Here is a 25,353-nt window from a genome sequence, read left to right as displayed (position 1 = left end):
CTAATGTGACTCACCACTTAGTGTTAGGCTATTAGATGGCTTTTCAAATGCAATGTTTGAAAGTGTATCCAAACATAAAATTGCAATGTTTTAGAAGTTAATAGTACTTACTGTCTCATATCCACCACAGTCCTGTAATTTATTAAGTAAAGCATTCATTTCATGCATTTACTAATGAGCTAATACAAATGGACTGCCAGTCTCTGTGTGGCTAATTCTGTATGCATATGAAATCACACACATAAGTTCAACACACACTTGAGTGAATATGATTGATGTCATTTTTAAAAAAATAGGTTTTAGCCTGACCTTTATGTATTAAGATAAAAATAAGATTGCATAAATAGCATCAGGGCTAAAAAGCATCATTCTGCTTCATTTGACATGCTTCACACAATGTAAGAGTTAGGCCGAGCTTGATTGATTTTGGAAAAATGGCATGACTTAATATTCATAAACAAATGGGATCTTGCATTAAAGTCATTGAGATCCTGCATTTGGTCTTCTCCTTCCATGTGCTGTCTACCTCCAGCGTCTCCAAGAGACAGATTGAGTCAATGCTCCCAACGTTGTGTTGTGTCAGATTGGACCAGTTCTTTGAATGTATACCAGTCTTTACATCAGTTTAGAGACTTCTCCACAGTTGTTGTATATTCCTGAGATTTTGATTACCAGACTACCAATTGTACAGTCCATGTCTTCAATCTGTCACAATAATATATAAAATAATGGCCTTGTTTTGGCTACCCTTCAGCCTTCCCAATTTATAAACCAAAATAATGCAATTTTTTAAAAAAAAAACTTTACATGGTTGTATCAGACAACATTTTGGTGAGTGTATATATAATACTTCTATGTGAAGTTATAGTTTTTGTACAAAAAAGTCAATTCAAAATAATCAAAAAAAATCAAAATAAGCAGCTTCAGGACGGTGCCAGATATGGTCGACTCCTTGTGAGCTCCTGCATGCAGATCTAAGTTTCCTATTTCCTACAATCGTGCTACACTCTTTAACTTAATAGCATACTTTTAAAAATTACTAATAACTATGTTATATCTCGACTCAATGGTTTGAAGCTCCTCCAATTCTCAAATTCAACTTACTGGATGAAGGCAGCAGACCTCATGGGGCCCATGATCCATCCGAAAGGAAGAAGGCCAGGCCAGCCAGAGGCAGCCTATGTGACCCAGGCTTGGGGCCTGCCGAAAAATGGAGGGACCTGAGAGACCTGCCCCAAGAAGGAGAACCGACACAAAATGCTTCTGACCCCATAAGATGCCTGCCTGACATGCAATCTATCAGAACGTACCTGGAGAGCAGCCCAAACAGTCGTGCAAAAAACATGGCTGGATCTGGTTAAAAAAAAAATACAGTAAATTACCTGCTTCACTAGGTCCTAAGTAGACCCTCTGCAAAAATACACTAAACTGCAACCTACCTGCTCCACAGGGTCTGAGGAAGGACCACTTAACTGGAAACAGTCACATGCCGGTCTGCTAGTAAGACTGAGACTACACGGTCTCAGTCCTATCTTACTTCCTAGCTTACTCCTGGCAAATGTACAATCTCTGGAGAACAAGATGGACGAACTCAGATCACAGCTCAGCTTCCAGCGTGAACTGTGGGACTGCTGCGTACTCTGCTTCACAGAAACCTGGTTCAACCCATCCATTCTCGACTGTGCGCTTCAGGCTGATGCTTTCTCTATCCATCGTATGGGCCATACAGCATCCTCGGCTAAGAGAATGGCTGGAGGAAGTTGCCTTTTAATCAACAAATTGTGATGCATGGACATTGCAACTCTGGGCAGCCATTGCTGCCCAAACCTCAGATTCCCCTGCATCAAATGCAACCCTTCTATCTACCATGGGAATTTACCGCTGCTATACTAGCTGCTGTTTACATACTGCCACAAGCAAAGGTTGAGGAAACTCTGGATGTGCTGTACTCCACCACTAACACCCTGGAGATGGAACACCCCGAGGCCCTGTTTATTGTAACTGGCAACTTCAATTAAGCCAATCTAAGGGAGGTATTGCTCAAGTACCACCAGAATATTACGTGCCCCATCAGGGGCTTGAACATTTTAGACCTCTTCTAGACCACTGTGAAAGATGCCTACTGCTCCATCCCCCGCCCTCATTTTCGGAACTCCAACCACAATGCCGTTGTTCTTCTCCCAGCTAACAGGCAAAATCTCAAGCAGGAGACACCCTCGCGGATAAAGGTCCAGTACAGGTCAATGGAGGCAGAGGATCAACTCCAGTGCTATCTGGAATCGGCTGATTGGGCCATGGTCAAACAGTCTGCAGGTACCTTGGACAAGTACGCCACCACTGTCACAAACTTTATCAGCAAGTGTGTGGAGAACTGCATACCGAGGAAGTCAATCTGGGTGTTTCCCAACAGGAAACCCTGGATGAATCAGAACATACAGAATCTGCTAAAAACCAAATGTGAGGCCTTCAGATCAAGAGACCCACTCAAATATAAGGAATCCAAGTATGACCTTCACAGAGCCATTAAGACAGCTAAGGACCAATACCGATTCAAACTAGAGATCCAGACAGACATTCTGCAACTATGGAAAGGACTGAATGACATTACAGGTTCTAAAAAGAGAAATGCAAGATAGCAGATGATAATACATCCCTCCCAGATCATCTCAATGCCTTCTATGCTCTCTTTGAGTAGAATTTCGGTGCAGCGGTATCACCTATTCAAACAAGTCATGACAAACCTATCCCAACAGTCATTGCATCAGAGGTCAGATCAGTTTTCCTTTGTGTGAACCCAAGGAAAGCAATGGGACCAGATGGAGTACCAGGCCATGCACTCGGAGCATGCGCAGATCAACTGGCAGAGGTCTTCTCGGACATCTTTAACCTCTCCCTTTAGCAGGCCACTGTCCCTGCCTGTTTCAAGATAGCCAACATCATCCCTGGGCCTGAGAAGGCTCATGCAGCATGTCTCAATAAGTACCACCCAGTGGCCCTAACTTCAGTGGTCATGAAGTGCTTTAAAAAGCTGGTCATGGCATTAGTCAACTCTAGCCTCCTCACTACTATTGACCCACTCCAATTTGCTTATTGGACCAACAGATCCACGTCAGATGCCATATCACTTGCCCTTCACTCCTCACCAGGACATCTTGACACCAAGAACAGCTACGTAGGAATCCTACTCATTGACTACACTTCAGCCTTCAACACTTTTATCCCCTCAAGAATGATTACTAATCTTGGTGATCTCGGACTAAGCCCCACTCTCTGCAACTGGAACCTCAATTTCTTGACTCACAGGCCTCATTTAGCGAAGATTGGAACAATATTTCATCCTCACTAACACTCAACACTGGAGCCCCCCAGGGATGCATATTCAGCCCCCTACTGTACTCACTGTATACCAATGACTGCATCACCAAATACCAGATTAATGCCATTTACAAGTTCGCTGATGACACCAATTTAATCGGTTGTATCTCAGGTGGCGATGAAACAGAAGACAGATGGGAGTTAGAAAACCTGGAAAAATGGTGCACTGAGAATAAACTAGCTCTCAATGCCAGCAAAACCAAGGAACTCATTATTGACTTTCAGCGGGATGTTATTCATGCTCTCTTACACATTAACAGCACAGAGATGGAACGAGTGGAGAATGCCAAGCTCCTGAGAGTGGTAATCAACAACAAGCTTTCTTGGACTCTTCATGTGGACGCACTGATTACAAAGGCCCAGCAATGTCTCTTCTTCCTCAGGCAGCTGAGAAAATTTGGCATGACAGTGAATACCCTTGCCAACTTTTGTAGGTGCACTATCAAGAGCATTCTGTCTGGATGTATCAGTACCTAGTATGGCAACTGTACCATTCAACATCGGAGACGGTTACAGAGAGTGGTGAACTCGGCCTGGACAGTCACAAAAGCCAACCTCCCATTTATAGAATCCATCTACCAGGCCCGCTGTCAAGGAAAGGCCACCAGCATTCTCAAAGATCTATTCCACTGTGGCAATGCTTTTCTACAACCTCTGCCATCGGGGAGAAGGTACAGAAGCCTGAACACATGCACCAGCCGGTTTCAAAATAATTTTTACCCTACTGTTGTTCGAATACTGAATGGACTCACAAACTCTTAGCATTCACCTGTACCTGTTTTTTTTTTGTTTTTGCCACTGTTTACCTACTATTTAGTTATCTATGCTATTTAACTATGTGATCTGCCTGTATTGCTCGCAAGACAAAGCTTTTCACTGTGTTTCGGTACATGTGATAATAAATTCAATTCAATTCAATTCAAGGAATTAGTATCAAATTCCAGAGGTTTCTGCAAATGTTCATGCCATATGAGAGTGGAGTTTCCCTTTGTTTTGTTTTATGCATCACACATGTTATCCTTTACCACCTTGGCTTTCAGCAACCTGTGCTCAATGATTTACTGAATCTGTACTCCTATCTAACCTACACACTGTACCAAATCTGAACTTGTGACTAGTAATTTCTTATGACGATGGATCTTAGCATTCTTGAAAAGGAGGATGGTAAATATCACTCTTATCTTGAGTGATCTCCTGTAAAAGCTTGGCCTAAAGCATGACTAATTTGTGAAATAATTAATTAAGTGGACCAATAATTCAAATTAGTAGAAGGTCTATTCATCCTGTACAATCATTAGTATCTGTTCAATGCCTGGTTTTCTTTTGCGTGGTCATATTGAATCTGTATTGGTGCTTTAGGATCTGATCTCCTTTTAGTTAGCAGCAGTTTCACCATTTCCATTAAGTTTCATTGAACAGTCATGGCAAAAATAAAGGCTGTTTGAAGTCCATGCCAGTTCAATGCAAGAACAATTTAGTCAGTGCCATTGTTGACAATGCAAATTCAGATACGTACTCAATTCCCTTTTGTAAACCATAATTTAATCTGTCTTGACTATCTTCTCAGGATGGGCATTTAGGATTTGAAGCACTTGTTTCTTTGAGAAGGATCATTGTGTTGTTGTCAATCACCCTAAATTTGGCTTCTCTGGTACACAATCTTCTCTCTGTGGTAACAATTTCTCTCTGTCTAGTGCATCAAGACTCTGAATGAACGTGAATATCTTTGTTAAATCTTCATCCAACTTTCTCCAGTCTAAGCAGAGCAACCATATAATCCATTAACTGAAGCTCCTTATCCATGGAATCATTCACATGAATTTTTATTGCATTCTCCCTCTAAAACTTTTACATCCTTCCTAAAGTATGGTGCCCATATTTACACAGAATACTCCCGGCCAAACCATGTTTTCTAAAGATTCATTATAACTACCTACCTTACTTTTCTCTGCTATATCATACCCGCTTTATAATTGTACCATTCATTTTATATTGCCTGTCCATGTTCCTCCCACCACAATGTAACACTTCATAGTGCTAGTGGAAATAATTTATCTCTGTCTCCTCTGTTTGGACACCTCATGATTTTGAACATCTCTATGAAATCGCCTCTCAACTTACTCCCAAAGGATAATGCTCCCCAGCTTCAAGTATTTGCTTAGCTTTGGACATTTTTGAACAAAAGTCATGTCCTTTCTTTATTTTCTGTTGTATTTGTCCAGCTTTGATCGGAAATTTGTCTTGACCAGTGTGCAAAGCAGATGATGTCAGCTCAGTTGCTCATTATGTGTAATGTTCGATACTCAATTCTATTGTGATCACAGTTCGAAACACAATTCTACCTCACTATGCCAAAAAAGAAATATTGCTGGAACTGGCACTGTTTTCTAATAAATATCATAGTCTCACAGATTTGTACAGCATGGAAGCAGACCCTTCAGCCTAACCAGTCTATGCCATGAACGTAATCCAAACTAAACTAGTCCCACCTGCCTCCTCCAGGCAAATCTTTCCTATTCATGTACTTGCTGAAAATGTGTTGCTGGAAAAGTGCAGCAGGTCAGGCAGCATCCAAGGAGCAGGAGAATCGACGTTTCGGGCATGAGTCCTTCTTTAGGAATGAGGAAAGTGTGTCCAGCAGGCTAAGATAAAAGGTAGGGAGGAGGGACTTGGGGGAGGGGCGTTGGAAATGCGATAGGTGGAAGGAGGTTAAGGTGAGGGTGATAGGCCGGAGTGGGGGTGGGGGGCGGAGAGGTCAGGAAGAAGATTTCAGGTTAGGAAGGTGGTGCTGAGTTCGAGGGTTGGGATTAGACAAGGTGGGGGGAGGGGAAATGAGGAAACTGGAGAAATCTGAGTTCATCCCTAGGAGGGTTCCTAGGCGGAAGATGAGATGCTCTTCCTCTAGCCATCATGTTGCTATGGTCTGGCGATGGAGGAGGCCAAGGACCTGCATGACCTTGGTGGAGTGGGAGGGGGAGTGGAAGTGTTGAGCCATGGGGTGGTTGGATTGGTTGGTCCGGGTGTCCCAGAGGTGTTCTCTGAAATGTTCTGCAAGTAGGTGGCCTATTCATGTACTTGTCCAAATGACTTTTAAACATTGCAATCATGCCTACATCAACCACTTCCTCAGGAAGTTTATTCCACACACAAACCACCCTCTATGTGAAAAATGTGTCCCTTATATCTTTTTAAAATCTCTCTTCTCTCACCTTAAAATGTGCACCCAGTCTTGAAAGCCCCCATCTTAGGAAAAAGATACCTACCCTCAATTCTATCTATACCCATCATGATTTTATAAAATCCAATAAGGTCCCATCTCAACCTCCTACACCCAGTGTAAAAAATCCCGGCCTATATGGCCTTTCTTTATAACTTAAACCCTTCATACCTGGCAGAACCTTGGTAAATCTTTTCTGAACCCTCTCTAGCTTAATATTATCCTTCCTATAACCGGGCGACCATAACTAGATACAGTATTCCAGAAGAGGCCTCACCAATGGGCTGTATAACCTCAACATGATTTCCCAACTCCTATACTCAAAGGACTGAGCAATGAAGGCAAGCGTGTTAAACGCCTTTTGAACCACTGCTCGTTTAAAATGGTTATGCTGTCCTTGCCTTATTTTTTAAGAGAGGTCATAAAAGCAGCAATTCGGAAAAGTCTGATTTCGATTGGTTTTAGGGACAGTTTGAATATAGCTAGCAGACACTGCCTCAGGCAAAAAGGCTTTCAAGTTTAAAAATACACTTGAACAATGAAAGGGAAATGGCCAGTGCTCCCAGCTCAGCTTTTCTCTGGTTTGGCTTGGTTAGCAAGCAGTAGTGTTTTGAGGCTGCTGATCCAAGAAATAGCTACATGGAAGAGAGTGTTCTATGCTGCCTTCTCTCTGACTTTGCTCTTATAAGGTCCTGTATTTGATTTTACCTTTTGTGCCAAGGGGTGTTTTTGGGGATTGTTGCAAGTATATGGAACAGCATCATTAATTTGGGATAGTCTGTCGGGATTTTGGATAGGTTAAATTATTCAGTATTCACTTCTTGCTTATTTGTATTTAATTAAGCAATCTTGCAAATAAATTCTGTTTTGTTTTAAACTAAGTGGTTTGATCAGCTGCATCACTCCTGGAATATTCACATGCCCCTACTGAAAATAACTAGCAAAGTTAGAGTCTGGGCTACCTCCTTGAAACTTTTTGAGGGGGTCTGGCCTGGTGCATATCACCACACTATCTATGTGTGGCGCAAATTTCAGAGAATTATGTACCTGAATCCCTGGAACCCTCTACTCTACAACACTACCCATGGCCTTACCATTAATTGTATAGGTCCTACCTCTGTTTGGTGTACCAAAAATGTAATACCTTGCATTTATCCAGATTGAACTCCATCTGCCATTTTTCAGTCCATTGACCCATTTGATCCCAAATTTTGTAATCTGAGAAAACCTTCTTTATTATCTACTATGCTATTTCTTTTTGAAAAAAATCTGTTATTATCCATCCCTAATTGCACTGAAGAATGTGTGGTCCTTGTCCTTTAAAGTGGTAGAGTTTGAGGCTTCAGAATGTACTGCCAATTGTGCCATGGTGAGTTGCTTCAGTGCATCTTATAAATAGTACACTATGCTGTCACTGTGCATTAGTGGTGAAGAGAACTGATGTGTCATATGGTAAATGGGATGCTGATGACTGGGTTAGTTTGTCATTGATGATGTTGTTCTTCTGAAGTGTTGTTGGAACTGCACCCATCTATGCAAGTGGGATGTATTCCATTACACTCCTATCTTGTAGATGCATCCTATGTGGACACCCACTTCCTGTTTAGTTCATTTTGCCACCTGATTCAAGGGATCTCACTAGATCAATTTTTTTTTGTATCATTCTAGGTCAAATTTCCCCTTCACCAAGTGATCAGACTACAGATGATGGAGCAAGTAAAGGTATTAGAGCCATACCAGAACAGAGGAAAGATGCCACAGTATGTTCAGACTGCCTACCACAACCTTCAAATGAAACACCAACGGAAGATTCATGCATTCATTCGTCTCCATTGCAAAGCTCCTCAGACAGTAAGAAAAGTAAATTTGCTTGCCAATCAGCAAGCTCACAAGTCCATAGCAAAAACACTGAAGGTAAGATTATTAATGACTAAAATGTTGACCATAGCAGACTAAAATTGGAAATTGCATTCAATTTAATAAAAGTTTTGGAAATATTAATTTTAATATTTTACAGCTCTCCGTTGTAGCTTATCAATGTACAAAACACAATGGTCGAAAATTCACAGGGCATGTTCCACTGGTCCCAATCTGAGGTTTGGGCTGGAGACCTCCAACCCAAATCGTTGGGTCAAAGTTATTTTCAAACCTGGACTGGCTGCTAGTACCTGCATCAAGAACTCTGGGATGGATTTGAATGGTGTTGTGCTTTTTGCAGTTCTATCTGAAGGGTCTCAATTAGGGCAAAGAAAGGAAAGTATATGTAATTTTTTTTGTCTCCTATGGCTCCTGGTAAGTTAAAGAGGATAGGGCTGAATCTAACAGTTTTTCAACCAAGTGCAAGTCACATTGGATGTGGTGAAGTGATTCCCACTACATGGTCAAGAAATTTATCTCAAAATATCTTGTCAAACTGCATTAATTGCTATTTTTGCCCATATGCTGATTTCCATCCCATCTTACCACATGCTATACCCAGAATAACTTGCCACCCACCAGAAATCTGTGTTAGACCAGCACCCTCTGTGCGCATCATGTTTGAAAGCCCACTGACATCTGGCAGCTGCTCTGCTCACTGTCTGGGACAAATGAAAGTTGGCTGAAAAGGAGCAGTTGGCACATCAGTTCTAAAAAAGGGTCTTGGTCAATGAGGTTTTTCAGATTAGGACCATCAACCTCCTGGAAGACCAACAGGGGACGCTTTGCCATTATATCATGCCATATTGCCACCTAGACCAGTGCTGCCTCAAAGGTGTGGTGGACCAGGCTGCATTAGCACAAGAAAGTCAATGACTTTCTTCACTCTGCCAGGATAAAGGGCCATATTCTGCTCTCTGCTCCTTCACATTCACTCAATCCAAGTCTTCGTACTCATCTCCCACAAAGGGAGATGTTCTAACACCTCCTCTGTTACACAGAACACCTTCTCTTACTTGGTCTCATTGTTCCCCCCACCCTCCCACACCAATAATTCTGCATCCCCTCTATGCTGCCTCCTTGTTTCCACAGAGCACCTCAACAAGATTCCTCCATATGCATCAGCATTAACAGCCACCATCCATTTGTGTTTTACTTTGTCCTGCAACCATCCATATGCCTCCGTGGACAGATTGGTAGCTGTCCTGAGAGGGAGAGAGGCCCACACCTTCAGTGTATTTCCCCATACGTAGCTCCTCAGGACTGAAGACCAGGTGAGAGTGGGGCAGAGAGCCTTGAGGGTAGTTCAGGTATGCCCCCTTCACAAAGAGACAGAGCATTAGCATGAGACACCCAGCTAGAGGAGCAACCACCCTCTGGCCTTCACCTCCATTCAGCCTGCCTTTCCCTCAAATCCCTGGGAATTCAGGCCAAGACTGTTCAGGGTGAATGGGCTCCACTATGGAATAAGCTCCCTCCATCCCATCATTGGAACAGAGAGCTCAGTGTAGCAAAGAGGGAGGGCAAGGTTAAGAAAAGTATACTGATAGAACAGGGGCTTACAATGTCCTGTAAATAATTGGTTTTTCACCATTCTTATGACTTTTCCTTTCTCTGTATAGGGTTTAGATCCTTCAATGTGCCTATAGCAAGTCTCCTGGGGCAGTGACAAGGTGCAATTATTGGGGGCCAGCAATAAGTGTTGATTGATCCATGTAGACACAGGGGTAACAATGTGCATCATCGGCACTGTGAGCATTCATGGCCATTCTCCTGAAGATTGCACACTTTCCGTGCATTTAACAATGGAAATAACAATGGCAGATCCCATACCACATGTTTTTAGCCTCTGCTGACACTCCCAGCATCACCTTCTTCTTCCTAAAGTTCATTCTGTGAAGCTGACACATTTCACTCAGGTCATTACCCAAGCCCTCCACCTGAGCCAGATGTACCACCCACTTTTATCTCCCTGTGAGATATAGTATTATAGATTTCTTCGCTAACCTACTCACAAGTGCTTTACATTTACTCATTCATCACTTCTCACAAGAGAATACCGCATTCCTGTTTCATTCATTCATAATTCCCCACTATAACACAGCTTCATTCATCCATTCATAAAACCATGGTTTTGTAGTAGATTTTACAATTCCAAGATAGACTAAAATTAAAGCATTACTTCCAAACCCATGATTGCTCCTTCACCCTTTATCAGACCTATTTACATCAAAAGCTACCTCTGAATAAGCATCAAAGTCTATGAACCTATTCAGAAAAATACCATCTTGCCATCATGTCTCTATGACCTACCCAAATCTATGGAAAGATTATAATATTAATCCGCCCTTACCAACCATCTTTCAGTTCTGACAAGATTACAGAACACCAAATGTTTTCCCCAGTAAGAGTCATAGAGTAGTAGAGTTGTGCAGCATGGAAACAGACCTTTCGGTCCAACTTGTCCATGCCAACCAGATATCCCAACCCAATCTAGTGCCACTTGCCAGCACCCGGCTCATATCCCTCCAAACCCTTCCCATTCATATACCCATCCAGATGCCTTTTAAATGTTGTAATTGTACTAGCCTCCAAAACTTCCTCTGCAGCTCATTCCATACATGCACCACCCTCTGCATGAAAAAGTTGTCGCTTAGGTAACTCTTATACCTTTCCCCTTTCACCCTAAACCTATGCCCTCTAGTTCTGGACTCCCCACCCCAGGGAAAAGACTCTGTCTATTTACCACATCCATGCCCTTCATGATTTTATAAACTCAGCCTCCGATGCTCCAGGGAAAACAGCCCCAGCCTATTCAACCTCTCCCTATAGCTCAAATCCTCCAACTCTGGCAACATTCTTGTAAATCTTTTCTGAACCCTTTCAAGTTTCACAACACTCTTCCAATAAGAAGGAGACCAGAATGCATACAATATTCCAACAGTGACCTAATCAACATCCTGTACAGCTGAAACATGACCTCCCAAATCCTATACCCAATACTCTGACCAATAAAGGAAAGCATACCAAACACCTTTTTCACTATCCTATTGACCTGTGACTCTACTTTCAAGGAGATATAAACATGCACTCCAATGTCTCTGTGTTCAGCAATACTCCCTAGGACCTTACCATTAAGTGTATAAGCCCTGCTAAGATTTGCTTTCCCAAAATGCCATCTTCCACTCCTCAGCCCATTGACCCATCTGATCAAGATCCCATTGTAATCTGAGGTAACCATCTTTGCTGTCCACTCCACCTCCGTTTTGGTGTCATCTGCAAACTTACTAACTATATCTCCTATGTTCATATTCAACTCCTTTATGCAAATGATAAAAATAGTGGATCCAACACCGATCCTTGTGGCACTCCGCTGGTCACAGGCCTCCAGTCTGAAAAACAACCCTCCACCACTACCCTCTGTCTTCTAGCTTCGAGCCAGCTCTGTATCCAAATAGCTAGTTCTCCATGTATTTCATGAGATCTAACCTTACTAGCCAGTGTCTCATGGGGAACCTTGTCGAACACCTTACTGAAGTCCACATAGATCACATCCACCATTCTGCCATCATCAATTATTTTTGTTACTTCTTCAAAACATTCAATCAAGTGTGTGAGACATGATTTCCCAAAGCCATGTTGACTATCCCTAATCAGTCCTTGCCTAACCAAATATGTGTAAATCCTATCCCTCAGGATTTCCTCCAACAATTTGCCCACCACTGACATCAAGCTCACTGGTCTATAGTTCCCTGGCTTGTGCTTACCACTTTTCTTAAATAGTGGAACCACATTAGCCAATCTTCAGTCTTCCAGCACCTCACTGTGTCTATCAAGGGGCCCAGCAATCACTTCACTCGATTCCCACAGAGCTGTAGGGTAGACCTGATCAGGTCCTGGGGATTTAGCCACCTTTATGCGTTTCACAACATCCAGCACTTCCTCCTCTGTAATATGGACATTTTTCAAGATGTAACCATCTATTTCCCCACATTCTGTATCTTCCATGTCCTTTTCCACAGTAAACACTGATGCAAAATACTCGTTTAATATCTTCCCCATTTTCTGCGGCTCCACACAAAGGCCACCTTGTTGATCTTTGAGGGGTTCTATTCTCTCCCTAGTTACCCTTTTGTCCTTAATGTATTTGTAAAAACCCTTTGGATTCTCCTTAACTCTATTTGCCAAAGCTATCTCATGTCCCCTTTTTGCCCTCCTGATTTCCTTCTTAAGTATACTTCTACTGCCTTTATACTCTTCTAAGGATTCACTTAATCTATCCTGTCTATACCTGACATATGCTTCCTTCTTTTACTTAACCAAAACCTTATGTCCTCTTGTCATCCAGGATTCCCTATACCTATCATCCTTGCCTTTTACCCTAACAAGAATATACTGTCTCTGGACTCTCATTTCGTTTCTGAAGGATTCCCATTTTCAGCCGTCCCTTTACTTGTGAACATTTGCCCCCAATCAGCTATTGAAAGTTCTTGCCTAATACCATCAAAATGAGACTTTCTCCAGTTTAGAACTTCAACTTTTGGATCTGGTCTATCCTTTTCTATCACTATTTTAAATCTAATAGAATTATGGTCCCTGGCCCCAAAGTGTTTCCCCACTTCCCCACCTCAGTCACCTGCCCTGCCTTATTTCCCAAGAGTAGGTCAAGTTTTGCACCTTCTCTAGTAGGTACATCCACATACGGATTCAGAAATTTTTCTTGTACACACTTAACAAATTCTAAACCCTTAACACTATGGCAGTCCCAGTCGGTGTTCAGAAAGTTAAAATCCCCTGCCTTAACCACCCTATTATTCTTACAGATAGCTGAGATCTCCTTACAAATATGTATCTCAATTTCCTGCTGATTATTACGGGGTCTATAATACCATCCCAATAAGATGATCATCCCTTTCTTAATTATCAGTTCCACCCTAATATCTTTCCTGGATGTATTTCTGGGAATATCCTCCCTCAGTATTGCTGTAATGCTATCCCTTATCATAAATGCCACTCCTCCTCCTCTCTCACCTCCCGTTCTGTTCTTCCTATAGCTTTTGTATCCTGGAACATTAAGCTGCCAGTCCTGTCCATCCCTGAGCCATGTTTCTATAATTGCTATGATATCCCAGTCCCATATCCCTAACCATGCCCTGAGTTCATCTGCCTTCCCTGTTAGGCCTCTTGCATTGAAATAAATGCAGTTTGATTTATCAGTCCTACCTTGTTCTCTGCTTTGCCCTTGCCTGCCCTGACTGCTTGACTCGATTCTTTTTTCAACTGTACTAATCTCAGATTGATCTCTTTCCTCACTGTCTCCCTGGGTACCACTCCATACCATACTAGTTTAAATCCTCTCGAGCAGCTCTTGCAAATCTCTCTGCCAGCATGTTCTTGTACAGGTCACTTCTACCTCAGAAGAGATTCCAATGATCCAAAAATGTGAATCACTTTCCCATACACCAGCTCCTCAACCATGCATTCATCTGCTCTAACCTCCTATTCCTACCCTCACTAGCTAATTGCATCAGGTGTAATCTAGATATTACTACTCTCAAGAACCTCTTTTTTTAAATTCCTGCCTAACTCTCTATATTGTCCCTTCAGAATCTCATCCTTTTCCCTTTTCATGTCTTTGGTTCCCATGTGTACAATGACCTCTTGCTGGTCCCTCTCCCCCTTGAGAACATTCTGCACCTCTCTGAGACATCCTTGATCTTGGCACCAGGGGGGCATCATACCATTCTGATTTCTTGTTGCTGGCCACAGAAATATCTGTCTGTGCCTCTGACTAGAGAGTCCCCTCACACAATTGATCACTTGGAACCCAACATACCCCTCATTAAATTAGAGCCTATCTCAGTACCAGAAACTTAGCTGTTCATGCTACATTCCCCTGAGAATCCACCACCCCCTACATTTTCCAAAACATGATACTTGTTTGAAATGGGGATAGCCACAGAAGACTCTTGCATTACATGCCTACCTCTCTTACCTTTCCTGGAGTTAACCCATCTATGTATCAGTGGCTTTTCTCCCTTCCTATAACTGCCATCCATCACTTCCCCTTGCTCTTGTAATTTCCACATTGCCTCTAACTGTCGGTCCAACCTATCTGTTTGATCTGATAGGATTCGCAACCAATGGTATTTGTTGCAGATATAATCCTCAGTAACACATAAACTCTCCCTAAACTCCCACATCCGACTAGAAGAGTATGTCACTCCACTAATGTATTTATTGCTTCTTCCAATCTACCCACCCAGAAAATAGCACTGCCTTATCTCTCTACAAAATACTGCTCCAGGTTAATTTAATACTTCTGACTTCAGAGACATATCTCAGTAAAACATACAATCAATAAAGAACCCACTCTACTCACTACTGTAGATTTACAGCAAGGCTATACTTAAAACTGAAAAAGGTTTCATGCCCGAAACATCGATTCTCCTGCATTCCTGAAGAAGGGCTCATGCCCGAAATGCCAATTCTCCTGCTCCTTGGATGCTGCCTGACCTGCTGCGCTTTTCCAGCAACACATTTTCAGCTCTGACCTCCAGCATCTGCAGTCCTCACTTTCTCCTGTACTTAAAACTACTCACTTATCTGTTTCTGTGCTGTGACCTCTCCCAAACTGGTTCCTCTAAGTTGTGAATTTCACTGTTTGTTAATTTTCCCAGACGCACTCCGATGTCCAGCTTTACATGAATTAAAACAGCAAAGGCAGTAACTGTGCAGGTTCACTGCTGCGTCAGTTAGCAGCGTGAGTTTCTTTCTCTTTCGCTCTCTCTCCCCACTTTTCACTGACCATGTACTTGCTGCCTGTAGTCTGTCCTTCTCCCTTTTAAAAGTGCTGTTGGTTTGACTTTTTTTCCAGAACAATACAAAAGCATAAAAAACAGTAACTACTGCTCCTGTGATTTGAGAAAATCACCTCCAACACCAAAAATACCTTTAAAAAGGAGCAGTCTGTTACAGTCAGGAATTTTTCCCGTCCTCCATCTTGGAGTACTTGTTAAACACCTTTCATTATCCCTTCCAGAAACTAACAGTCAAAGCAGCGCTTAAGTGAAATTGCTTGAATGAATGAAACTCACACCGGTAAAGAGTAAACAAATCTCACAACTCAGCTGCTGTAATCAGTTTAATATCCTTTATTCTTTTATTAAGGGCAGGTGCTATTTCTAATTTATTTAGAGCATATAGGCCTAGTATTTTTACTAACATTTTCTAACTTAAAGACAAAAGGACTAACACCTCTTAATTATGCAAGCAGACCGGACACGCACTCCTAATTACATCAGAAGTAATAGCCACCATTTAATAGATGTTCCATCTCCTGTCTCCCCAGAACAAAAGTTCCTCAAACCTTTGTGTACTATGGATAAAACAATGTAACACCATAGTACTGGAATTTTAATATATGTAAGAACTGTGTATAAAGAGGCTACTGTAAGAACTGTATTTTGGGATTCCATAGCTGCCTCGAACTTGTGCTACTGCAGTTGCTGAAGGAAGAGGCTATTTTTGCCACTCAGCGATTTCGGTCGTTATTTGAACATGATCCCACATCCCTAAATACATGCCGCTCTGTAATTCCAGGCAGAAAATAGCCCCCAGTAGGCTCTAAAAACTTGAGATAGGTGGTAGGCTGCCAACATTCAACTCCTCATCACTTACGTAATGAGCATCCTGATTCTGACTACCCTGAGGATGTTCAACTGTGTACATCCTCCTGGATTGATACTGTGGGCTGCTCTTGATTTACTGTGCTGGAACACCCTTGTCACTTCCCCTTGTCTTAACTGAGGCCTGCAGACAACCATGACAAGCTTCCTTCCTTAGTGTCTGCACTACGCACCTAGTCAGGACAGCAGTGAGCCTCATCCCTCTGACTAAAGTTGGGCAAAGTGTAAAAAGACAAGTCAAGAATGCTGTGAGATTCCAGGTAGACTCAGAATGAATGAACTGATAGCAGCAAGCTTTAAGCAAGTGTGATTGGCTTTCTTATAACCCAACTGGCAATTTCAGATCAGGCTGCTAGAGTCTGGTGGCATGACCACCTCTGCCTGCCCTCTGTGATGATGATCCCTCTCCTCTACACTATGCTATCCCACTGGGACCACCACGGACCCTGTCTGGGAACTGTGGCACCACTTTCCTCTAATCAGACATCTTTGGAAAGGCTGCCGTTTAACAAGCAATTTTGAAATGCCAGTGCTTGTCTGGGTGCACAGCAGCTTTTTCAAGATGGCACGGGCTCCAGGCATACATATCTGTTGGCAAATACCTAGTGTTTAGCGAGGTATGGGAATGGTCAGTGGTAGGATAGGGATAGAATCATCTAAGACAGTACCATAATGATCAGGTATGTAGTTAATGAAATGAAAAATCCTCCATGCCAAAATATGACACTTAGCTAAAATTTAAGTAAGATTTGGTACGTAGTTTATTTAATCTCTCTTCTGAATTCAACTTTTGAGATACAGGTATCATTATGGAAAACATACACTGTATCCCCTCCAAGGCCAATATATAATTCCTGATGTGCAGCTGGCAAAACTGCTTGCAGTACTTCAGGTGTGGTCTAAACAGGTTTTGAAATAGCTGAAACATAATTTCTTACTCTCTTTTATTCCATCCTCAAGACATGAAGGGCAACATTTCGTTATCTGATTTGATTGTTTTCTCTACCTGCTCATGGCATTCTAGTAGTTTTCTCAGTTACTTCATGCCTCCACTGTTGTTGGCATTGACCCTTTTCCAAAATACCCTACTTGTGGACACCTCACTTCATTCTGCTTTGAAATCTTATCATTACTTTTGCTCATTAACTTACTTTGACAATATCCCTTTCTGTACCATCAGCTCATTAATAAATACAATGAATAACTCAGAGTGCTTGCAAATTAAAATACTTACTCATTATCCTGACTCCTATTGTTACGACATGGGATAAACCCCCTCTGTTAATTTAAACCAGCAACACAGAAAAGATCTATGCCGTGCAGTAATCTGTGAAAATTTGTGAGGCCAAGAACTAGTTAAAATAAAAAGTAACAATTTTATTTCTTAAGGTATAACAGAGAAAAATTAACTAACAACTATTTACAACTCTTTCCTCTGACCTATCATTTATTTTCCCTTCTATAATACTAGTCCGATAAAACCCCCAATTAAGATTTACCAAAATTCAAATTTCAAAACCAGCCAGTTGTCGAAACTTATCTTGGTATCTTCCTCTGTAGATTTTCTTATTCTTAGGGGTTTCTGTTTTACAGGTCACTGATCGATAAAGGTACCTTTAAGAGAGCTATTTTTGGCAGTCTGTACATGCTGGTGGCTTGGCAGTTCTCCCCCATTTGTTCAATGTTTCCTGGTCTTATACCCCCAAAGCACCAGATTGTGTCATTGGATTTTAATATTGTCAATATACTAAATTCAAACTTGATTGGAGTTTGGGGTTTTTTTTGGGTGGGTTATAATTTAAACAGATTGGCCACATTCGAATTTGTTTTTGTCTCTAGGCAACCAGCTGCACTAGCTGCTGGACCAAAAGGTTACATTGTTTCTTGTTCAGAACACTTGGTGCTGTCAGATAGTTCTGCTAGCTCTTAATTTTCTTGAAGGTAGAATAGTTCATAATACTATTCTCCTGTTGCTAAACCAATTTGCCTTCAATTCATTGAATTTCAATTTAACCTAACAGTCCCATTTGAGAGATTTTAGCAAATGCCATTTGGAACTCCATCCATAAAATCACATCCATAGACAGTTCACCATCCACTTAGTCACCTCTTCAAAACATTCAATCGAGTTCATCTGTCATGATCAGGAGAGAAAGCTGTGACTGCTTCTGCATTTCCAAAGGAACGGAAAGCCATTTGTAACATCTGCACTACAACCAGGAATCTAGTCAGATTCTCTGTGTCCTTTATGACACCGTTACTTAGTGGATTACTAGATCAGTGAGAGAAAAGCTAATTCAGTGAGATTTAGTATGAGTCCAATAACTATCGAGCATAAAAATATGCTTAGCCCTGTGCCCCTAAATCAGTTCAATGAGCAAAAAAGAGTCCCCCAAAATGAATCAAAAATTCATTGGATCATTTGGGATACAACAAAAAAATGCCTTGAGTAAAGTATGCTCCATTAAGTAATAGTTTGTCATTTGTGGCCATTTGCCATCTGTACAATTGTTAAAATCTCACCACAATGTTGTAAACAGTCATACAAATCACGCAGCATTACTGGATGCATGCTGAAATACAAATGAATATTTTTCCCAACATGTGTATTCTGTTTTACGGGAGTGGATGTGCAAAATGCTGTAATTGATATTAGAAGTGTAATTTGGCAGTAACTCTGCACTAGTCTTAATGTTGCAGTCATTGTTTCCAGAAAAAAAAGTCTCAACTAATGTTAATCCCCTTAAAGTTGAAATTTGTGAACTTGAACTCAAAATAGCATTACCAATTCCATCCATTCTCTATCAAATTAGCAAAATTTGGAATTTTTAGTCAAAACATATTTAACTGAAACTTTATTACATTTACTGGGTATCTGTGTTGCTCGTCCTATTATACTTTGAAATGCACCTTCCATTTAGTTGAGTTACTAATGCTGTCATTTCCTCATTTCAATCACTAACTCTCCCCTGTCTCTTTATCATTTTCATCTTTCTTATCAGATTAAAATGCATCCCTCATACTGGCCTATCTGTTCTGCCAGTTTTACCATGTTCTGCTCACACTACCTCACATGTGCAAACCAAAAGAACCCCAGAGATGTGGTTATTATTGTCATAAATACAGTCTGATGTGAAGCATAGCTTTCATGATTACAACTGGAAGTATGAGTTTGACTGTCGAAAATTTGACTCTTATCAGGAAACCAATGAGTGTTTAGAAATTTCTAAAGTATGCTATCATTGAGCTCCTTTATGAATATGGTGGGAATATTGCAGTAAAGCTAATAAGCATAGACTGGATAGACGATTACACAGTATCTCTTTGAATAAGGGCAAGCTACTTTGTGATTATATAATCTGCTTTTAATGGTTGCCGCATTCAGGCATCATTTTCTGCAAGTATCCAAAATAAACTTGAAGTGCAGCTTACTGTTACAATTTGTTCATCTATATTATAGCATAGATTTTTAAAATAAAGTTAGATCACATTTTTCCCTTTTCGCTTCCATTATATGCTTAAGACGACCGCTGTGCCCAATGCCTGCTCGCCTGCCTATTTTGTGAACTGCTGTTCCTGTGCAAATCCCTCCTTAATACCACATCATGTGGTGGATTCAATACATGCAGTTGCTGTGCTGAAGATTTTGAAAACTACAGTCTGACTTGCTGCACGGATTGTGAAGACCTGGAAGAAAGTTGTGTAAATTCTGATTGTGTGGGGATTTGTTCTGAATGCTGCGGTCTCTGTTTTCCATCATGACCACTGAGGAGAAAACCTTTGACCTGTATGCTTAGTCCAGATGCTGAACCTCGAGCTTTTGTAATACATTTTGAAAAATAAGAAGGCAGTACATTCATGTATGCAAATAAAGCAGAATACAAATACAAAGCTCATATAACTTTAATGAAATTAAACAGCAAAACAATGCCATCCGTAAATATATTAGTGCATGCTTTGATCTAATGTGCATTATTTATGCCTTTGTTTGTAAAGTCGTAAGAATACAGAAATTTAATGATGGTACATCAACAAATTAATATACTAATGTTTGAGCATTGAATTTGAGTATGCTTTGAAATATGCATTCCAATTAAAATTAATTAATTAACCCATGCAAATTTAGAATGATTTCAGTTGTAGCATGAAAGACATAATTTAGTTTACAAAAATACAAATGATATTCATAATCAAACTGGATCCATTTTGTAAATATTCAAAACCAGTGTAACAAATTTGTTTGCCATGTCTCTCTCAAGCTATACAGTTTTTAATATTATTATCAACTATATAAATAAATAAAAGATATACAGGATTGGATGAGTGATGGGTATTTTATATCTAATTCCTGAAGAGAAGTTTCTGAAATTGACTGATCACACAATAATACAATGACTGCTTTGCTATATTACACTTCCAACAGAAATTGGAGTAATACACAATTTTTTTAGAATTTCTATAATGCCTTTTTTACAACAGCATTTTTGAACCATAGTCAAGATATTGTGTGATATTGAATAATACTTAAAGGTCTCTCTTCATACTTTAAAGGTATTTACGAAGTGCAGCAACCCCATTTTTCAGCTGAGATGTGAAATCAAAGTCCTGTCTGCCCTCTCAGATGGAAGTAAAATTATCCATTGTACTATTTGAAGAGCAGAGGAGTTCTCCTGGTGTTCTAGTCAACATTTATCCCCCAATAAACACCATTGAAAATAATTTAATTGGTTATTTATTTCATTACTGTTTGTGGGACCCTGCTGTGCGTAAATTAACTGCTGCATTTCTCTATGTTACGACAGTTCACAAAGTAATTAATTGACTATGAATCACTTGGAGATGTCCTGCAGTCATGAAACATGCTTTATAAAGGCCAGTTCCTTTTGTTTTTACTTTTTCTTTCTTACTTGCATTGCTTCTCGAAATTACAGCTGAAATTGTCTTGGTTAAAACTAAAATACTTGGTGGGGCAACTGGACTTCATTCGATTAAACCCAGAATACTAAAGAAAATGGGTATAGCATATGTGAGCCATGACCTGGGATTTATTAGCCTATGCATTTAATAAGAAAATTTTAGATTAGATTACTTACAGTGTGGAAACAGGCCCTTCGGCCCAACAAGTCCACATCAACCCACCGAAGCATAACCCACACAGACCCATTCCCTTACATTTACCCCTTCACCTAACACTACGGGCAATTTGGCATGGCCAATTCACCTAACCTGCACATTTTTGGATTTGTAGGAAGAAACCGGAGCACCCGGAGGAAACACACGCAGACACGGGGAGAATGTGCAAACTCCACACAGAGAGTCGCCTGAGGCGGGAATTGAACCTGGGTCTCTGGCGCTGTGAGGCAGCAGTGCTAACTAGGCTGAAAAAGTTTGGGTGAAGGAGAGGTATGGGAGTGTGATGTGATACAGAACAAGAAAAGGAGTAGTGAGTAATTTCCAATGGGTCCTAATACATAAGAAGTGTCACACAGCTTTAAGAAAACACAATAAGACTTCACCATTGTACAGATGTGTCTACCGGATATAAATCAAATTTTGGCAATCCACAAATTTGGCATATTTATACAGAAAATGTCATTAGCATTTTCTGCGAACTTAGTAAAGAATATCAAAGCCCCTGAATAAATGCTGAAGAGGGAGACTGAATGATACCTGGCTAAAAAAACTCCTAATTATAAGGATGGGCACAATGAGAAAGGACTATTGGCGCCAGGAAGCAAAAACTGAGTGTGGATTTGATCCATTTCTTTTTAATCAGATTGGATAAGTTGACTGAGATAGATATATATTAGTGTATTAGAAGACATTCTAATAAAATATTTAACCAAGGAGTTATGCAACCTGCCAGGGAGCATTTTGTATTGTAGAAAGTCAACCTTCTCTAGCAAAACCGACCGAGACAAAAAGAACTTGACAATTTCCCGAAGAAGAAAACACTTTCAGTAACTGAGGATACATTGCTGCTGATTGTGAGTCTGAGGATTTATGGAGCATTGTTGGATTTCTTTGGTGGTTGGAGAAGAAATTCATAGGTTTTTCTAAACTGGCCATAGATTTCTTTTGCCCATCAAAAATGATTACATCATCAGGGGATGAGTTAAGTATGTAGAGGGCTGGGCAGGGTGGTATGTAGAGAACTCTCCGATTGTCATTTCCCTTTTAACCCTTGTACTGGTCTTTTTTCCTGCTATCCTCCATGTGGCCAACCATTCTCAAGACGCTCAATGGCACTATCATCACTGAATCCCCATCATCAAAATCCTAGTGGCTTTCACTGGTCAGAAACTGAACTGGGATAGCCATATAAATACTATGGCTACAGCAGCAAGTCAGATGCTAAGAACTCTAAACTAACTAACTCACTTCCTGTATCTCCAAAGTTGGAATTGCACTCATCCAGGCAACACTCAGTAAGCTTGACACCATCCAAAACAATGTAAGTTTTACACTGTGCACTTGATTACCTATGAACCACAGCGCCACAAGGCTGCTCTTGTGCTATCTTGTGCTCACCACCAACAACATTGTGGGTGCACCTACACATCAAGGACTATAGCAGTTTAAAAAGGCAGCCAACCAGATCTTCTCAAGGGTAAATAGGGAGGAACAATAAATGCTGGACCAGCCAGCAACGTTCACATTTCTTAAATTACATATATCCAAATTTGGATTTGCATATTGAAATGGCATATAAATCAAACATAGGACTTGAGAACAAGAATAGACAACTAAATCTGAGTGAATTATGAAATAAGGGAACAGAGATTGTCCATTGCTTTACATGTTTAGAAGGCCCAATATGAGGATTATGTAGCTTAATTTTGAGATGTGACCTTGCTCATTCAATTTGAATGAGAAATCAGCAGGATATTCACTTTAATTACCTTACCAATGCAAAAAGAACCAAGTACAGGACCTTCAACAAAATTGATCAGAAGAATTTGCAAGGCTTCAAATAGACACACTTAGCCCAGTTGTTCCTCAGTTTTCGTTATATGAGCAATTGTTCTTAAATAGGCCGTTTGCTGTCAGCTTTTTTTGTTATCAGTGAAGAACTTAGGTCATGAAGGTAATGATCCACAATGCAGCATTCTTTTTCGGAATTGGCATAAATTTACATTAATGGCACAATGCTGAAGTGGGACATGGGGTAGAGTGACTCTAGGCACACAGACACACAAGGCAAAAGTGAGGACTGCAGATGCTGGAGACTAGAGTCAAGAGTAGAGTGGTGCTGGCAAAGCACAGGAGGTCAGGCAGCATCCGAGGAGCAGGAAAATCGACATTTTGGGCAAAAGCTGAATGGCCTTTGGGACGGTGCTGGGACAGTATTATGGGCCAGGAGGTACAGAAGTCCCCACTGGTTAGGAACACTTTACTGTTGGTGGTATCAGGGGTACACAATCTGTTAAATGGCAGATCCACGTTTTAAGGGGGATACTGCAGGTTCCCTGATTGAGAAATACAAGGCAGACAGACAACGGTTGACAGAGCAAATGAAGAAAAATAGTTGGGATCCAGCCCAGACATTAGCACAACAGAGAGTGGATATATAAACAAAAATGAAATAGAACCACAAAGATAGGAGTAATGTTAGTGTACCAATTAGCAGGCCTAATTGAACAAGTGAGTGCCTTCACGAGTAGGTGGAGAAAGGACCAGGAACAAGTTAAAAAGCTGGAGGATAGAATACAAGAGTTGGAGCAGGAGTTAAGAAGAGTGCACAAACATTCAGACGTGGGATTCGCTTCTTCCTTACGAGACCATCCAGCAGGGACCAACGAACCATGCAAGAGTATAACTTAGCACCAGTTACTTGAGGAGGAACAGACTTACAGCCCAAAGTGAATTATAAACCTTTCACCCCAGGGGAGAGGCAGCAGATTATGGCCTCCCTGGGAATATTACAGACCTGGAGCACAAACAGCAGATTCTGGGAACCGCTGGATCGTGTATGGGCAGGGCACCAAATACATCTGACAGATATACACCAGCTGGTCTTGGCAGCTTGCTCAGCAGACAAGTGAGACAGGTAGCTGGTGGACCCAATGCTATAGCAGCCCAAAACTTTAGGGGAGGATGGTGGACACCTTACAGCTGAGATAGGTGCCCAACAGGTCCCATTCACCGATTTTAAAGAGGAAATCCAGAGGGTGCTAGGAAATGCTCGCATGAGCTGGAGCAAGATCATGACCAACTTAAAGGGGAAGGAGCCTCTGAATATGGCGAACGGTTATTTATGGTCTATCAGGAATGCTCAGGGCAAGCAAACCCAGATATGGGGGGACTGGACATTCATCCAAGCTTTTAGAAATGGGCGCTCTAGCGCCCAGCAAGCCATCCTGAAAATGGGAGTAATAATGTCCCAGGATTATGATGATCTAGTTGAGTGGGCTAGCAGGATGCAGGAGGCAGAAGCTCCTGTGATAAAAGCAAGACCTGACAAAGGTGAGAGTACAATAAAACTATCCTGCCACAACTGTGACCAACAGGGATACTTTGTTAGAGAACGTAGGGCCACACGAGCAGAGAATACAGCAGGTGGAGGCCCATAGTGTACTACTCAATTACAGAAGGGCCAGTAGTCACGAGGTTGCCCAGGTGCATAGCAGCCTTCAACTGTGCTGCTTGGACTGTTAGGATTAGCAAGTCCATAGTAATGACAGGGAATGTCATCCTCCACACTAAACACACCATAGTAGAGATGCTAAACACAGGGAAACTGAGGGCCGTTTCCAATATGAGAAGGGCAAAATGGGAGGCAATTCTTTTATCCCCCAAGTCGGTCCATAGTAATAGTTCAGGATACAGGAGAAAACCCAGCTGAGGGAATTCTAGACACAACGAAACCACACAACAGTGGGGATATAGATAGGGACGAAGATAGGGGGAGAGTAAAGGATACCCCCTAGACATAGCTGAGGAGACCCTTTTCGTGGACGGGTCATGAAAATATGTAGCAGGATCGTCCTGATTAGGATGGGCTGTGGTAAATGATAAGTTAGAAACAGTTATGTCCGGGAGGATTGATGGAAGTCAGTCCACACAAGTAGCAGAACTGGTAGCACTCACCAAAGCACTGGAACTAGCAAAAGGAAAAATTGTGAATATATATACAGACAGTCAATATGCCTTCAG

At 41.3% G+C, this 25,353-nt stretch overlaps 1 protein-coding gene across 5 annotated transcripts in view; it reads left to right on the top strand.

Moving 5' to 3' along the window:
• The window catches only part of LOC122559207 (myoD family inhibitor domain-containing protein-like), a 154,841-nt gene extending 133,945 nt beyond the window's left edge, over nucleotides 1-20,896 (top strand). For 3 of the 5 annotated variants that reach the window (XM_043708588.1, XM_043708589.1, XM_043708590.1), the window contains 2 exons: nucleotides 8,261-8,506; nucleotides 19,721-20,506. In XM_043708588.1, coding sequence (XP_043564523.1) covers nucleotides 8,261-8,506; nucleotides 19,721-19,959 — 485 coding nt within the window. In that variant the 3' untranslated portion in view covers nucleotides 19,960-20,506. Of the gene's footprint in view, nucleotides 1-8,260; nucleotides 8,507-19,720; nucleotides 20,507-20,748 lie in introns of those variants that run through there. The other 2 variants (XR_006314363.1, XM_043708591.1) reach the window with 2 other exon arrangements.
• The last annotated feature ends 4,457 nt before the right edge of the window (nucleotides 20,897-25,353 follow it).

Source organism: Chiloscyllium plagiosum, chromosome 18, assembly GCF_004010195.1.
Source record: "Chiloscyllium plagiosum isolate BGI_BamShark_2017 chromosome 18, ASM401019v2, whole genome shotgun sequence".
NCBI classification, from domain to species: domain Eukaryota; kingdom Metazoa; phylum Chordata; class Chondrichthyes; order Orectolobiformes; family Hemiscylliidae; genus Chiloscyllium; species Chiloscyllium plagiosum.
This window is presented reverse-complemented; position numbering and strand designations above follow the sequence as displayed.